The sequence below is a fragment of the Grammomys surdaster genome, unplaced genomic scaffold, assembly GCF_004785775.1.
Source record: "Grammomys surdaster isolate TR1022 unplaced genomic scaffold, NIH_TR_1.0 273, whole genome shotgun sequence".
In the NCBI taxonomy this organism is placed as follows: Eukaryota; Metazoa; Chordata; class Mammalia; order Rodentia; family Muridae; genus Grammomys; species Grammomys surdaster.
The window spans coordinates 4303621-4321411 of record NW_021604714.1 but is presented as its reverse complement, the minus strand read 5'-3'; the positions used below and the strand labels follow the sequence as shown (position 1 = coordinate 4321411).

At 44.4% G+C, this 17791-nt stretch overlaps 1 protein-coding gene across 1 annotated transcript in view; it reads left to right on the top strand.

Annotated features, from left to right (window-relative positions):
* Mypn (myopalladin) overlaps positions 1–17791 on the top strand; it is a 92263-nt gene that overhangs the window by 3475 nt on the left and 70997 nt on the right. Inside the window, exon 2 of the mRNA XM_028776850.1 lies at positions 8539–9435. Coding sequence (XP_028632683.1) covers positions 8540–9435 — 896 coding nt within the window. The 5' untranslated portion in view covers position 8539. The remainder of the gene's footprint in view (positions 1–8538; positions 9436–17791) is intronic.

Genomic DNA, 17791 nt, shown 5'->3' with positions numbered 1-17791 from the left:
CTCCCCTCCCCTCCCCTCCCCTCCCCTCCTCTCCTCTCCTCTCTCTCTGTCTCTCTGTCTGTCTCTGTCTGTTTTTCTCTGTCTGTCTCTCTGTCTGTCTCTGTTGTTTTTTTTCTGCCTGTCTGTCTCTTTGTCTCTCCTCTCTTCTCCTCTCCTGTCTCTTTGCCTCTCTGTCTCTGTCTCTGCCTGTTTCTCTCTGTCTGTCTCTCTGTCTCTGTCTCTCTCTCTCTGTCTCTCTCTCTCTCTGTCTCTCTCTCTCTGTCTCTCTCTCTCTGTCTCTCTTTCTCTCTCTCTCTCTCTCCTATATGCTGGAGCACAAACTCAGGGCCCTGTATGTGCTCCATGGTATACCACGCAGCTACTCCTACCTGCCAAGGCCCCTCTAATCCTAGACTCCTTCCACTGGCCTTTCAATGGGCCCTGGGAATTTCGTTTGAAATACAGCTGCTTGCTGTATTTCAGATTCAGTGGTAATGGGGCTCAGCATCAGGACCACTTACACTAATCTCTTACAGCATCTCTCTCATGCCGTTGCCCCTCTGTGTACACACACTTGCTACATTGTACAACCAACCTCCCTTCCTTCCACTTGCCTCTGCCCTGTTTTTCAAAGTCCTTTCACCGTGCCAGTCTCTGACCTTCAGAGAGGGGTCCATTAAGAGACCTCTACCAATGCTCCTGTGCATGATCTCAGCTTCGCCCCTCTATCCCAACACCCTCTATTTTAATATTTAAACAAACAAACAAAAACAACTTTTTAAAACCTAGTATTGCCAGGAAGTGATGGTGCACACCTTTAATCCCAGCACTTGGGAGGCAGAGACAGGTGGATTTCTGAGTTCGAGGCCAGCCTGGTCTACAGAGTGAGTTCCAGGACAGCCAAGGCTACACAGAGAAACCCTGTCTCAAAAAACCAAAATAAATAAATAAGTAAATTAAAAATAAAAAATAAAAATAAAACCCAGGATCTTGCGGTGTAACTCAGGCTGGTCTCGAACTCACAACCCCTGCCCCTACCTCAGCTTTCTAAGTACTGGAATTATACGTGTGCCTCTGGGCTCAGCCTCAGTGTATACTTTCTCCAAGTCAGTTGTCTGGATTTATCTTTATCTATCGTTTTCCTTCCTTCAGGCTGGAAGCTCTTTAAGAGAGTGGGTCCTGTTAGTTCTGGACCTTTGGTACTTCCCTGTATCTCCTCTCCAGGTCTGTCTAGGCGAATATAAATGCCCAATGCCATTTGCATTACAAATAGACTACAAGCAATGCAGTAGTGGGAATGATGGATGCAATATGAGGAGGCACTGCAAAGGTGCAGGAAGTACATCTCACTTGCAGCCAAATGTTTAAAAGGTGTCCCATGCACACAGCTCTCCGCAACTGGTCCCTCTGTGCTGAGATTTGCCTATTGGCCAAGCAAGGGTTTTCCCTAAAGAACTCGCTTATTATCCTAGGTAATTCTGGCAAATTCTGCTTGTAATTCTCAAGCACCCAGAAAGCTGAGGTAGGAGGATTGAAAGGCTAATCCGAGCTACATAGGAAAATTCTGTATGGGGGGTTCTAGGGGGAGAGGGGCCAGTAAGATGGCTCAGTGGATTGGTACACTTATGTATGCACACATGCTCTCTCTCTCTCTCTCTCTCTCTCTCTCTCACACACACACACACACACACACACACACACAAACACACACACTATAAGTGAATGTAATTTTTTAAAAAGAAAGCACTTAGGAGGTAGAGGCAGGAGGATCAGAACTTCAAAGTTATTCTCAACTACAAGTTGTGTCTGACAGCAGCATGGGCTACAAGAGAGCCTTGTCACCAAAATGTAAACAAAGCCCCAAAGAGACCATGGTCTTATTATTACCCTAATGAAAAACTAGGCCTAGTAATTACATATCAGTAGGAAATAACGATTATCTTACATGTGCACAGCGTTCTATTTTTAAGACGCTCTCACAGACAAACCAGGGGATGAGCGGGCTTGTTTTGTGTGTCTGCATTTGAAGGTAAGTTGCTTAAAGATGACTAATTTTCCTATGCCAGCGTTCGTCATAAAGAACTATTAAGTATGAGGCTGTGTTTTGTGTCAACCTGGAAACCAGGTTTGCATTTTATGGGTGTGTTTTGTTTTATGAATACATGTCTCACACTGTGCTAAATGTGCAGTAGTTATATACGATGTTTCCTGTTTTATGGCTTTACAAGGCTAATGGACAAACGTGCTTGTTGATGGAAATAAGAGTGTTTTGATATATGAATTCATTGTACAGTGATTAAGTCAAGGTAATTAACATACCTGACATACTTACATTTTGGCATACATTGCTCCATTAGCTATGGTTGCCATGCTACACAGAGCATCTCCAGAATGTTCTTCTGTCTGAGATTCTGGACCCTTGAGCTACCCTCTCCTCACCTCCAACCTTTGTGGTTGTTTTTTTTTTTTTTTCAATTAAATATATAATTATACTTGACATGTTTAGCATGTGCAAGGTTCTAAATTCAGTCCCTAGCACCAAAAATAATAATGAAATGACTAACAATTATTGATACATCAGAGCAAGAATTTTCTAGCACTTATGTTTAAATTTGAGATAGTCAATGCTGGGCTTTGCCAATTTTCTGGGCACTACCAGAGTTTATTTGTTTGTTTGTTGGAGCCCCAACCCAGGACCTCCTGAACAGGCAGCAAGTGCTCTGCCACTGAAATGAATGAATTCCCAGAGTCCCAATTTAAACAGTCACTTTATAAGCAGAAGATGAATTTATAGTACGTTAGCTTTCTTAGAACCTGAGGAAGGACTGTGTTGAGTTATAATGAGGCAAGAAATATGCCCAATGGGCTGGGGGTGCACCTTAACAATAGCACCTGCCCCACATACCTGAGGCCCTGGGTTCAACCCCAAGAACCAGAGAAGGAACAAATCCTGCACTAGGGAGGCAGAGGCAGATGGGTCTCTGAATTTGAATCCATCCTGGTCTAACTTAGTGAATTCCAGTACAGCTAGAACTGCACAGTGAGGCCTTGTGGAGCGAGAGACACAGAGAGAAAGAAAGACAGAGAGAGAGACAAAGAGAGACAGAGAGACACAGAGAGACAGAGAGAAGGTTTTAACAAGTTTTGTTTTAAACGAAGCAAACAAGTTCTCAGGACAAAGTTTCCTCAGGAAAAGTCATAGGGAAAAGAAGACACAAAGAAATGTAGCCAAGTCAGTAAGTTTCTTGTGTGGCCGCTCTGTCTTAGGATGTCTTAGGACAAGTCTCTCAGGATGACTGATGAGATCGCCTCATTTCCAGCTTGGTCCAGTTCACAAACACCGTAAGTCTCCTCCAGAGGAACTGTTCATCTTGTTTTGAAAGTGGCATTAAACCTCCATTTCAGTTTACAAGGGGGAAAAAAAAAAAAACAAGAACAGAGTCAAATGTCACAGAATGCCCCAGATGTCTAAGAGAGTTCACAACTTCCACTCCCCAAGTCTGATCCCGCCAGCCACCCGGTTGCTCAGGCCGTAAATACTCTGGTCTTTCTCTCATCTCTCATTCTCTTCCTATGACCAAATCACCAGCCTCTGTGTTCGCAGACAATCTCAGGTCCAGCCATTCCTCACCACCTCCTGCTGCCGTCACTCACCGGCCCACGCCAACACATCACAGCCACCTCCCACGAGAATCCTCTCCATTCAGAATGTAGGAAAACTTGAAGTCCTTCCCATGGTCTGCAGATCTAAGAGGATCTGGCCTTCTTCCATTTCTCCTTTCTTCCTTTCCTTCTTTTTCTGTTGTTGTTGTTGTTATTTTGGGACAGTGTCTTACTCCATAGTTCAGGTCATCCCAAAACTCACTATGTAGCCCAGGCTGCCCTGGAACCTATGACACTGTACCTATATGCTGCACCGGGATGAAAGGCATAAGCCACCATGCTCAGTCTATGGCCGTGTACATTTCTTACCTCATATCTTCCATTCTTTTCACTCACTGGGTCCACAGGGTTTGACTCAACACACCAAACATTCATCCTTTCTGACCTGACATTTCTTCCTTTGTAAAGATTATTCTCCCCATCTGGGCAGGTTGCTGAAGTCTCTGTAACAGATCTGGCCTTCCCTAAAGTAACACACCTCCCTTGAGATTTACGCCCTCCCTGCTTTACATTAGACCACCATGCCATATATTTTATTCTTACCATTGATATCATTCCCATTAGGAAGTCGGCTCCATAAAGAAGCTATGTCTTTTATTGGCCACTTGATACCTAGAACAGCACCTGACTTATAGAAGATGCTCAATTAAATTTATTAGATGAGATGGTAGAATTGTAGCCCAGGATAGAACACTTGCCCGACATGTACGGAACCATTTATTTATTCATTCATTAATTTTAGCAGTACCACAGAGTTTTTCTTTTGACTATGAGTTTCCTTTTGCTATTTGATCTTTTCTACTGAACCCTGCAATTAAAAAAAATTAAGTAATAGAGCTAATAGGAAGTTCTGGTGAATTAAAAAAAACAGCAGGTATTTGTTGACTACCTTCTGCTCTCTGACTGTGGAGAGGATATGGTAATACAAAACATTGTAAGAGAGATCAAAACAAATTTTTTTAAGAAAGTAAACAGACAAATTCAGTATATTGTGTTTGAGGCATATTAGAGAGAGAGAGGAGACCTCAGAGCAGCGATGTATTGGCTACGAGGAACTGCAGGCTATGCAGAATCTAGTCCAGTAAGAGGGTAAGGAGAGGAGGGAACGGTGAGCAGGCCAAGGGAAGAGAATATAGTCAGTGTTTTACAGCGAGGACAGGCCACTCAGGAGCCTGTTCACGCAACTACCATTTCGCCTTATACAATGGGCCTGCGAGTGGCCATAGCTGTCAGGCAACTACCATCTCGCCTCATACAATGGGCCTGCGAGTGGCCATAGCTGTCACGTGACTACCATCTCTTGTACAATGGGGCAGCACTCAGTAACTGTCACGTGACTACCACTTCTCTATCATACAATGGGGCCTCGAGTGCGCATAGCTGTCACATGACAGCAGTACCTACCCTCTCTTGAATGTTTACTAATGGGGTTTCATCATCACTTCAGCCTAGAGATGGCTACTGTCTCTTTCTCTATTTACCAGAGGGAGGCTTACAGAAGTTAGACTTCTCAGCTTAGTATACAGCCAGGAAGCATCAGAAGCAGGTCTTGAATTCCAAGCACACACTTCTTGGGACATAAAACTTTAAACTACTACAGAAACCTTATAGTTTGAATGCTTGGAAGTTTTAGTGCCATAGTAGTTTTTAATGATCATAAACATAAAAAAAAATCACATACAACAATTGGCCAAAACAAAAAACCCAAAACAAAAAACTGGACACAGAAAGCAGTGACTTCTTTTTTTTTTTCTACTTCCAACATAAATATAAACGTTCTGAAATTTCTTCAACGTTAACATCAGTGTCATGTGTTTCTTTAAAAAAATAAAATAAAATAGCCAGGCAGTGGTGGTGCATGCCTTTAATTCTAGCACTTGGGAGGCAGAGGCAGGCGGATTTCTGAGTTCGAGGCCAGCCTGGTCTACAGAGTGAGTTCCAGGACAGCCAGGGCTACACAGAGAAACCCTGTCTCGAAAATCCAAAAAAAAAATAAATAAATAAAAATAAAAAAAAATGATAATATCAGTTGCATACCTATAGCCACAGGTCATGTTTGAAGAGCTTTGCCTCCTTGAGGTTGTTAATCTTAACTCCCCCGAGAAAGGGGTTACACGTTATCAAAGATAAGAAAATCTCGAAGCGCAGGAAAGTTGCATAACCGTCTCAGTCACTCACCTGCTGAGAGATGACGCCATAATTTTAAGTCAGCTCTCTCTAAAATTTTATGGTCAGTGCTCACGTCTGTGCTGGGTTGAATCTGAGCCAACACACACACAGAGACAAAGATGACATCACATGACAACACAGTAAAACACGAGCACCCCTCAAACAGAGAAGCTTCCTGGTTTATAAGGCAGGGCCACCTTTCACCCTCGGATTTCAGTGTATCTAGAGACCAAGCAAACAAAAGGGTAATTATAATAATTCCTCTATGCATTACCTATGGCAATCGGTATATTAAATATGTTTTCAAATAGCATTTTGAAACATACATCTGTTCCCCCACGGAGTTCATGCACACATGAAAATTCTCAACTGGGATATATTGGTTTTGCTTTCATGTGTTATTTTGTGTATTACCGTTCTACAAAACTTAAAACCATTGTAGTTAATAATTTCCTTGATTGATTCTTACTGACTGTAGTTCCAGTTTTTATACAATCCTCCATACCATAAATGGCCATCTTTCTAGATTAAGGTGACAGCATCATCACCCAACACCTTTGAATTTTAAATTCATCCCTTTTGAAGGCACAGTCGACTCCGCCGAATCAACTCGTCAGAACTGTCTCAGGCTCTGGCAAGCACGTAGAGATAAACACTCCCTGTGAGAGACCCATTCAGCCATCTCTAACTGCCCTCTCAAGGTGACCACCTACTTTGCCAGTGGTGAGATTAGCACCATGGAAGTCTGAGAGTCAGAGAAGTTCCTACAAAGTCTTCAGTGTGATATAAGTGAGGGGCTTCCGTGTCAGGCAGAAGAGACAGATTGACTGAAACAGACTTTGTCATGAATCTTAGAGAGAGCAGAGATTTAAGGTATAATTTTCTTCCCCATTTTATTGACAAGGCCGATACCTAATAGCAAAGAATGGCACATAGTTTTCATTCCGTTTTGATCCCCGAGGGTGGGTGGGGTTAAGGGTGGGGTGCTATTAACCAATGGGAAGATTATGGCCACCTCTGAGTGTCTGTCTGGGATAGAAGAGAATTAACTGCCCCAGGGGTCAAAGGTCAGCTATCACTCCAGTAAGCTGCTGAAGGAGTATATGGACGATATCACCAGCACCAAACACATTCTACTGTTTACTTAAGGTTGTAAAAATATTTTCAAAAAAGTGATATATTCATATATTTACTATTTAAAACCTAAGACTGACACCTCCTTCTAAGTGCTGCATCCTGTAACCTCTCATCTCTTCTTTTAACCAAAGTTAATTTGAGATACTTTTCAAAACCTAGGCTTGGGGGCAGAAGAGATGGCTCAGCCATTAAGAGCACACACTGTTCTTGCAGAGGATCCGGTTTTACTCTCGGCACACCTCTGGCCTCGTTGAGCACTGGTACTCCTGCACATATACCACACACAGACATATAAATAACTATGGTTTAAATTTTAAATATTTTTTTTCCTTTCCCCCTTCCTGTCTCCCTCTTGTTCCAGCCCTACTCAATCCAGGCCCCCACTTGCTCTGAGCCCCCACTCACTCATATGAGGGCATCAGATCTCATTACGGATGGTTGTGAGCCACCATGTGGTTGCTGGGATTTGAACTCATGACCTCTAGAAGAGCAGTCAGTGCTCTTAACTGCTGAGCCATCTCACTAACCCTTAAATTTTAAATTAAAAAAAAAAAGCCAACAATTTAGACTCAACATGGAGGGCAGATGACCCCAGCTTTTGAGAGCAGACTGTGTCCAGCAACAACACTGAATTTAAACAGTGTCTTTCCTGTCAAACGACATAAATACCACTCATTTTTCACAAGCTCTGTCAAGGCTACATCTTCAGTCGCTAAATGAGACTATGTTGCCAATTTCCTTTTTTTTTTTTCTAGAATTCTATTATTATGGAGTTAGCAAAACCGACATTCTCGTATGGAAGCTCCTCATAACAAAAAGGACCATTACAACCTTTACCAAAATCAGGCCAGTGAGATGGTTCAGTGGGTCCAGGGGCTTGCAGCCAAGCCCAGGTATGATCCTTAGACCCACATGGTGGAAGAAAGAACCTCTATGGCCCATGAAAGACACACACACACACACACACACACACGCACTAAATAAATAAATACATACATAGATGTTTCAAAAATTAGGCTTAGGCTAGACATATTTCACATTTCAGGCAACTGCTCTTTTTGCCACTGAGTTCCATTCCCTGCCCTGATACTGTATAAAATCACCATGATTATCTCATAATTTGCCCAACTGAATTTAATGTAAAGTTGGTTTTTGTTTGTTTGTTTGTTTGTTTGTTTTACTAAAATAGTAATCCCCAGATGTTGTTTGTTGAATTATTTGTTTTGGATTTTTGAGACAAGGTCTCTCTATAAAACCCTGGTTATCCTGGAACTCACTACATAGACCAGGCTGGCCCAGAACTCACAGAGATTCATAGGCCTCTGCCTCCCAAGGGCTGGGATTAAAGTCATGGGCCACTGAATTCGGCAAAATTTTATTTTTAATTTCAGGGAAGCTTTATTTTGTTTCCTTTAGAGTTAGAAGTCGTCATTAAGTCTCTTGCTTTTTGTGAAAATGTCAACATTAGGTGATGTGAACTTTTTAAAAAAATATATAAGTTACATCTTTGTGCTGAAGTAAATGCAGGGTTGTTATTCCGTGGCAATAATCCGATTTTGTTTTTCTGCTATTCTCATCACTGTGTTACAGCATGCAAGACGACAGCATAGAGGCATCCACTTCCATCTCTCAGCTTCTGAGAGAAAGCTATCTGGCTGAAACCAGACATCGCGGAGACAATGAGCGGAGTCGAGCAGAGCCCTCCTCCAACCCTTTCCATTTCAGCGGTCCTGGGGCTGCAGAAGGAGGAGGCCCGGAGGACCTTCCGGATCTTTCTGCCTTCCTGAGCCAAGAGGAGTTAGATGAAAGTGTCAATCTGGCAAGGCTGGCCATCAACCACGACCCCTTGGAGAGAGTGGATGAAACTCAAGCCAGGAAGCGTCTGTCTTCGGACCAGACGAAGCATACGTCCAAGCCAAGCTTCGAACCCGCCTTCCTCCAGGACAGCTCCGGAAGTCCTGCCAGCTCTAAAGACAGCCCCCCGGAGACCAAGAGGCCACAGTACAGTTCTGAAAGCCAGTCCAAGAAAGTCTTCCTAAACAAGGCTGCCGATTTCATCGAAGAGCTCTCCTCCCTTTTCAAGGCTCACAGCTCCAAGCGGATCAGACCTCGGGCCTGCAAAAACCACAAGAGCAAAATGGAATCCCAAAACAAAGTTCTGCAAGAAAACAGCCCCACTTTCTCAGATCTGACGGAAAGGCGCGAGAGAGCATCCGTGCCCATCCCCATCCCTGCAGACAGCAGGGATAACGAGCTGAACCACGCCATTGAGCAGCGGGAAGCCAAGAGGCGGGAAGCCGAGCTGGCTGCGGGTGAGGCTGCGGCTGGAGACAGCACCCCGGGCTCTTCACCTTCCTCCTTGTACTACGAAGAGCCTCTGGGACAGCCTCCCCGCTTCACACAAAAGTTACGGAGCCGAGAAGTCCCGGAAGGAAGCCGAGTCCAGTTGGATTGCATAGTGGTAGGAATTCCACCGCCCCAAGTAAGGTAAAGATGGCCAGTGAGCGGTGTTCAGCAATGCTCTGTCTGCCATGATCATTGCTCCAGAAAATTCCATACTTCCTTTGAGAAAAGGAGCCAGGAGGAAAGGCAGGAACGTAGCACCAGCTACATAAGTAACACAATTTGTTCTAGGGCTGAGGCTGTGTCTTGGTACTACGGGTAGAGCGTTTGCTTGCCCAGCGTGCATGAAGGCCTGAGTTCACCCCCCCCCTCAGCCCAGCACTGCAACAAATGTCTAGATTCCCTCAGCACACAGTTGTACTCTAATACTCTGGAGGGGAGAGGCAAGAGGATCAGTAGTTTACGGTCATCTTTCGCTACTTATAGTGTGCAAAGCAGTCTGGGCTACGTAAGACCCTGTCTCCATTTTTTTCTTCTTCTAAAAGCCACATATTTTTTAAGATTTTTTTTAAAAAATTATGTATGTGCTTATGTGTGTGGATGTTAGTGGAAGCCAGATTGGACCACATGAGACCTTGTCTCAAATAATTAAAAACAAATGGGGGGCGGGGGAAGTAAGAAGATAACAGGCAATAGCTTTCAAGATGGAATAGCGTTGTAGGTAAGGCCAATTTTAAAAAATTCATTCTAGCCGGTGGTGGTGGCGCACACCTTTAATCCCAGCACTTGGGAGGCAGAGGCAGGCGGATTTCTGAGTTCGAGGCCAGCCTGGTCTACAGAGTGAGTTCCAGGACAGCCAGGGCTACGCAGAGAAACTCTGTCTGGAAAAACAACAACAAAAAAAAAAATCATTCTACATATATAAAAGTCTTTCCCTAATATGTCTAATGAGTAGAGGGGATGTTTATCATGTGTGTGTGTGTATGTGTGTGTGTATGTGTGTGTGTATGTGTGTGTGTATGTGTGTGTGTGTGTGTGTGTATGGTGTGTGGTGTGTGTGTATGTGTGTGGTGTGTGTGTATGTGTGGTGTGTGTGTATGTGTGTGTATGTGTGTGTGTGTATGTGTGTGTGTATGTGTCCTTGCTTTTACCTGGGTTCTAGGGTGCTCTGAACCAAGCTTCTCATGCTTTTGAGTTAAGTGCTTTACCCACTGCACCTAGAGACACTCTCTCCAGCCCCAGAGACACTCCTCTAAGGCACGTGAACTTCAGGTTTCCTGACTTACATACGCTGTTCCTAACTTTAGGCCCTAATTTTATTCTATATTTTGAATCATTTCTTTCTATGTTTGTGGTCCCACAGAATCTGGAACCAACTGAAGGTGGTATCTGCTACCTCTCTTCTTACCATATGGTAACATGTGGATAGCGTATATAAAATACATTGAGTTTATGGAGAATTACTGGCATTCAGAGTCCTGTAAGAGTTACTATGCTTCATTAATCACCTGATTACTGCTAGAATCTGACATCATTACTGTGTGAGCTTTATTCTCTGTAGTCAACAGTATTTCATCTTTTTACATAATATTCCTACTATGAAACTATCATAGTAATATGAATAATTGTATTTTATGTTTGCATTCTAATTGAAGATATTCTGGTCCAAAGGCACATTCATATATTTAGTTTCAAGAGCCAGGCTGTGGTAGCACACGCTTTTAATCTCTGCATTCAGGAGGCAGAGGCAGACGGAGACCTGTGAGTGTGAGGCCAGCTTGATCTGCAAAGCTAGTTTCAGGACAGCCGGGGCTACACAAAGAGAAAGCCTGTCTTGAAACATCACCCCCCATATCGCCCCCCCCTCAAAAAAGTTTTCCTTTCAAGATAAAGCATACCTGATATTATTTTCACAATGATATAAACAGGTCAGGTTACCCAGCTGACCTTCATAGCAGGGCTTTGAGGGTTCTGAGTCTTGAGTGTCAAGTTCTGCTTTTGGCCCATATTAGTAAGTAAATCAATGACTCAGTAAGGATGGCGGAGGAACTATATGTTAAGGGGCGTTCTCATCCTTGGGATGTGAGGAGCGTTGGGACCCAGGAGGAGAAGCTGCAGAGCGAAGCTGGCTCCCAGTATTGCTTGTCTGCACTGGTCACGTACAACTGATAGTGTTCTCGTCATTTAGGAGAGTGGGGCAGGGGACTCCGTCTGAGTGCTCAAAACAAACACACAAAACCAGGACAGCAAGAGATTCTCCTTACGTTTAAACCGTGAGTTATGCGGTTGGCCAAAGACACAGGAAAGAGCAGTAGCAGTGGTGTCCTACCTTTAAATATAGCTGATGACACCGGCCGGGACAATGGTCAGGAAAGCTTGTGAGCTGTCATTCCAGCAGTGTGACACATGTCTCTCCATGGCCTCAGATCAGTCTGAGTAAGCTGGCTAACCCTCAGCTTACAGCACACACATCTTAGAGAGGTCCATCCAACTCACTAGTTTCTAGACAGACTGGTTTTTGTTGTTGTTGTTTGCTTGTTCTTTTGTTTTGTTTTGTTTTGAGTAAAAGTTGATCATTCTTTGCCTTTACATTTTCTTTTCATTTCTTTTTTTTTAAGATTTGTTTATTTTATATATGTGATTACATTGTCACTGTCTTCAGACACACTAGAACTTGGCATCGGGTCCCATTACAGATGATTGTGAGCCACCATGTGGTTGCTAGGAATTGGACTCAGAACTTTTGGGAGAGCAGTCAGTGCTCTTAACCGCTGAGCCATCTCTCCAGCCCTATTCTTGACATTTCTCAATGGTGACAGCCTCAGCTACAAGAACCAGTTCAGTACACCACCAAAAACAAAACAAAGCAAGACAACAGCAACAAACCCCACAGTTATAAAATACACCTTCAAAACAAATAAAATAAAATACACCTTCCCCCAAATAGAAGTAATCCAATAGTCAACCAAAACTGGTTAATCAGCCAGGCAAAAATGTACACATCTATACATTTTCAAGCCAGGGGAATGGCTCAATGGATTAAATCGCAAACATGAGGACCAGAGTTCGGATCTCCACAACCCACAGAAATGCAAGATTCCCAGCTATACTGCTTAGCTAGTCTGGACAGAATGGGTGAGCTCCAGAGTCAGAAGAGACCTCACCTCTGTACATATTGTAGAGAGTAATCAAAGAAGACCTCTGATGTGACTTCAGCCTCACCCTGACCCCATGCGTGAGTGTTAACTCACACATAGACAAACTGCGTACACACATACAGGGTCACACACGAAACATGTGCAAACACACGTGCACACATTCACATGTGCACACACATACACACACAATGAAAGTCATGCATGTGGCTTCTACACAGCAATACTCATTTTACCTAGGAAGAATTTCTCTGCTGATAGAGCTTGTGTCTATATCAAACAGTTGGTCTGAGGCCAGGACGTTCATAGGAATCCATTACATTCATTTCAGAATGAACTGGTACTGAATTTCCTGACTAGAGTTGTATAAAGAAAAGTATAATTTTCCTGGTCGGCTATCAGCTGTCGCCATTTTCTAAGCACAGGGTTTATACAAGTCTGCTCAGAAAGCAGTCTTTGTTTAGCTCTTATTTTGCTGAGCACCACTGTCAAACTGTCAATACATACAAATAATATAAATGCATTACCAATGCCTTCCAGGAAGATGAGAAAGAGGTTGCCCTAATTTCTTATTTCTCGTTCTCTCTCTCTCTCTCTCTCTCTCTCTCTCTCTCTCTCTCTCTCTCTGCCTCTCTCTCTCTCTCTTTCTCTCTCTCTTTGCTTTTTTCAAGACATAGACCAGGCTGGCCTCAAACTCACAGAGATCTGCCTGCCTCTGCCTCCCAAGTGCTGGGATTAAAGACGTGTGCCCCTGTGCTTGGCTTCTTCTTAATTTCTATAGCGATAGACCGAATGCTGTCAGGCTTAGAGGCAGGAAGGTAGGGGAAGGCTATGGAGCTATGGGGCATTCTTGTTGAGCTTTGAAGACTAAACCAGAGCTAGTTAGAAGTGAACTCATTTGTTATTCAACAAACACACATCGAGTCACTAACGTTGTTCAAAGCAAGACTTCAAAGCAGCGAGCTATTGGAAGTTAGTGACCTCGTTTGAAAACCACACTTAAACCATTCTGAGAGGGCAACTCATAATCTAGTACAGAAAAGCAGACGTGTAATCAGAATGCTGCAGCGTTGTGTAATAAGGGGTGTCCAAGGAGGAGGGCTGGGGACGCCTGAGTTTGGTCCCCAGCTGTACATAAAACCAAACGTGGTGACACACGCCTATAATCAGGACTTGAAAGGTGGAGGCAGGAGGGTCAGAAGTTTAAAGTCATCCTCAGCTACAATAGCAAGGTGGAGGCTAGACTAGGCTCCATGAGACCCACTGGACCAGGGAGTCTCAAGTCCTTGTCTACTGGAGAAGAGGGCAGAGGGCAGAGGGCAGAGGGCAGAGGGCATTGTAATATTTTTGGTGTGACAGGGAGGACACTGATCTAACCAGAAAGGAGAGCGGGATGATTTTGCAGAACCTGGAAAGCAAAGGCCAGAACAAACTGGAAACTGTCTAAGGTCACGTGAGCAAGGTGAAAGGGAACATTTCAGGAGGATGGGTCCAGAAGGATGGGTTAGATCAGAAAAGGATGGAATGTCGAGGCTTCTGGGGAAGCCATGGAAGGTGTCCTGGGCATCAGATACTCCAGTGCGGTGGGATGCATGCCATGAGAAAGAGAAGGAAGGATGCCAGGCACTGAGAGGAAGCTAAACTTGGTGACTGACTGGACGGGACAAATGATTTAAGGAACGACTCCATGTGACAAGGGTGGGTGTCCTGTCGTGCAGGGATCTTTGAGGCTTGCTGGCTCTGGGGCAATGAAAGATTCTGATGGATGTTAGGATGCTAATGCTCCCGTAAATGGCCCCATGCACATAAAGTCAGCGCTGTTTGGGCTCAGTGAGACCTGAATAGAGGACGTGAAATTGGCAGGGGGATGTGGTGGAGAGGGTGGTCTGGAAGGAGTTTGATGGGGGTACGGAGGACTTAGTATGATCAAAACACATTGTATACATGTATAAAATTCTCAAAGAATGAATTTGGGGGAGAAAAAGAGGTAGTCAATGACGGAGGACAATGACAGTCAACCTCTGGCTGGTACAAACGTGTGTGTGTGTGTGTGTGTGCATATCTGCACACACACGCACCGGCACACAGGCACATGCATGCACACACACACAAACACTAACACACACACAGGCACACACACAATATTTCACAAATTTGAAGCTGTGTACCTGGGGCGGGGCAGGGCTGACTAAATGGAAGGAACAGTAGGTTTGTGGAAGATGCTGAGTTTGAGTTCAGGGGTCTGAAAGGAGCACAATTCTCAGTCAGAAAAATAGAAGGAGCCAGGAAGCCTTCTGCACTCCAGAGGTGGAGTCAGGAGGATCAAGAATTGAAAATTATTCTTAGCTACACTTGAGTTGAAGCCAGCCCGAGACCCTGTCTCAAAGGAATTAGGACATCCAAAAAGTTAGCCTGGACACTGAGAAAAGTCTGCCTCGGCGTGCCTGTGCCTTTTATAAAGCCGAGTTGATCTAAAAGGTCAGAAGGAGGGATCCTATTTCCCTCCTGTTTACAAAGGGACTGGTCACACAGGTGACAGCGGAGAGCGACTCCTGACTCAGTTCAGTGCCACAATGGAAAATACTTTCCAACTTTCTTTCAACAATAACTAACTCCCCCAGAGGAAAAAAAAAATCCCCAAAATATCACACACACACACACACACACACACTTAAGATAAAATCAATATGGTTAGATTGAAAGGAGTTGAAGCAGAGACAGCCTGAAGCCTCCTTGCTGCAGACTAACGCCCCCGCAACATCTCAGTCAGAGGACCCAGCGACACAGATTTTTGATCCCATGGACTCTCCTAACAGTACATCAGAGTTGAGCTGGAGATGGATCTCAGCTGGTACAGTGCTTACCCGCCCTGTGCGAGGCCCCAAGTTCGATCCATAGCAAAGCGGGACCCATAGTAAATCAGACAGCACAGCGTGCACACCTGTGACCCTAGAACCCGGGAGGTGGAGGCTAGAAGGACCAGATGTTCGTCATCCTGGTCAAAAAAAAAAAAAAAAAGTTCTAGGGCAATCTGAGACTTTGTCTCAAAAAAATTTAATAAGGAGAGTAAAACAATGAATAAATTTGGCTTGTTACATAGGGGCATCAGGGTCAAGAAGAAAATGAAATTTTCTAGCCGGGCGGTGGTGGCGCACGCCTTTAATCCCAGCACTCGGGAGGCAGAGGCAGGCGGATTTCTGAGTTCGAGGCCAGCCTGGTCTACAGAGTGAGTTCCAGGACAGCCCGGGCTATACAGAGAAACCCTGTCTCGAAAAACCAAAAAAAAAAAAAAAAAGAAAATGAAGTTTTCTACTACTTTAGTAAGAAAATATTAATGTGCTGGGCTACTGTCTCAGGGCTCCTGAGTATATTCGATACTTTACCTATGTTCACGTAATTTTAGTTTAGCTGGAAACACATTTGTGTGTATACTCTTGGTTTCCAAGTTAATTATGTAGAGGTCTCTCAGTAGGAGTGAAGTCCCATCTCACTGAAATCAGCGTCTCCGAAAGCCGAGTAAGCTCGGGCAGAGCTTTATTTTGAGTCTTGGAAAATGGCATCTACTGATGCAGTGGCCACAGATAAAAGGGTCCACAGCAAATGGCCCTGATCCCTTTCTGTGTCCTGACTCCAAATTCTCTGCCCAGGAATGTACGCTGGGTCACTCTCTGTTTGCTTGTACACAAACTTCTAAGGCAACGCCAAGTTTGCCTTTTTATAGTTATCAGCGCTTGCCGTGGTTGTTAGGTTTCCTTATTGCTACTTCTGGATCGTTACTTGAAAGTAGCGTGCCGAGGAAATGAGATGTTTTAAAACAGAAGAAAGGTTCTTGTGTGCCCAAGGTGGCTTGTTCGTGTAAGCCTAGCATTTGGGAGGTAGAGACAGAAGGGTCAGAAGTTTGAGGTCTTCCTTGGTTACTTAGCAAGTTGGAGGCCAGCCTGGGCTACATGAGATTCTGTCTAAAAATAAAATAATGAAAGGATATATTGAACTGTGCGGTGGTGGCGGCGGACACCTTTAATCCCATCACTTAGGAAGTAGAGGCAGGTGATCTCTGAGTTCTAGGCCAGCCTGGTCTATACAACGAGTTCCAGGATAGTCAGTCCTATACAGAAAATTCCTGTCTGGAGGTGGGGTTTGGGGAGGAAAAAAGGAAAGAGAGGATATCTTAAATAATACATAGGCAATTAATATTCTGCTATTTTAGGGCTTTTTCTTGTACCTTTTGGAAAACTCCGCATTCTCCCATTCACCCAATGAGTGCTTAGCGTATTTATGTGTCACGTGTCTAAGGTTAGGGCATCAAACAAGACTCACAAATTCTCCGCCTCCAGAAAGCTTAGAGCCTCACTTCCTTGACTTTCCTAACGCTGGGACCCTTTAATACAGTCCCTCATGTTGTGGTGATCCCCAACCATAAAGTTATTTTCATAGCTACTTCATAACTGTAACTTTGCTACTGTTACAAATGCAGCCCTTGTGAAAGAGCCCTTTGAAACACCAAGGGGTTGGGAGCCACAGGTTGAAAACCACTGGCTTAGCGCCTAGTAGGGGATCAGATAATTAGAAATTCTACCAATGATATATAGTTTGTAATAGCAATGGACCTCATAAAGGAGGGAACACATAGTAGGGGACAGATATGATGATCGGCTGGGGAGTTGTTCCCCTAAAAAGTGGTGTTAACGTTGATGCCTGAGGGATGACTAAAAGTTAGCCCAGTCAAGTGGAGGGTGGGCAGAGTGTTGCAAGCTGAGGGGTGGGAGTGGGGAGGGGGAGGGGGACAGAAAATGCAAAGCCCTTGGGGCACACAACCAGGCAACTGCTGAGGATACAGAACTGAAAGGATAGATGTAGCCAGGACCTGAGGAGTGAGGCAGACATGGTTTTGAAGTAACAGAGGGCAAGGCAGCTTCAGATAGCTTCTGAAGCAGGCAGAGCGGCTTGCTGGGCTAACAGTGTGAGGGCTACCAGGGACCTAAATGGGCACACAACGTCATAGGCTATATACCCGGGAGCCCCTGAGTCAGGATCTCAAGATGAGGCCAGACACTATTGTAACAAGCTGCTGGTTATTTGCTGATAATTGGTGGTGCTTAGCAATTTTGTGTCAATAATTTAAAAGTTAAAAGCCGGGCAGTGGTGGCCCATGCCTTTAATCCCAGCACTTGGGAGGCGGAGGCAGGTGGATTTCTGAGTTCGAGGCCAGCCTGGTCTACAGACTGAGTTCCAGGACAGCCAGGGCTACACAGAGAAACCCTGTCTCGAAAAACCAAAAAAAAAAAAAAAGTTAAAAAGAAAAAGGAAGGGCAGGTGAAGACACTTGCCACCAAGGTTGACACACA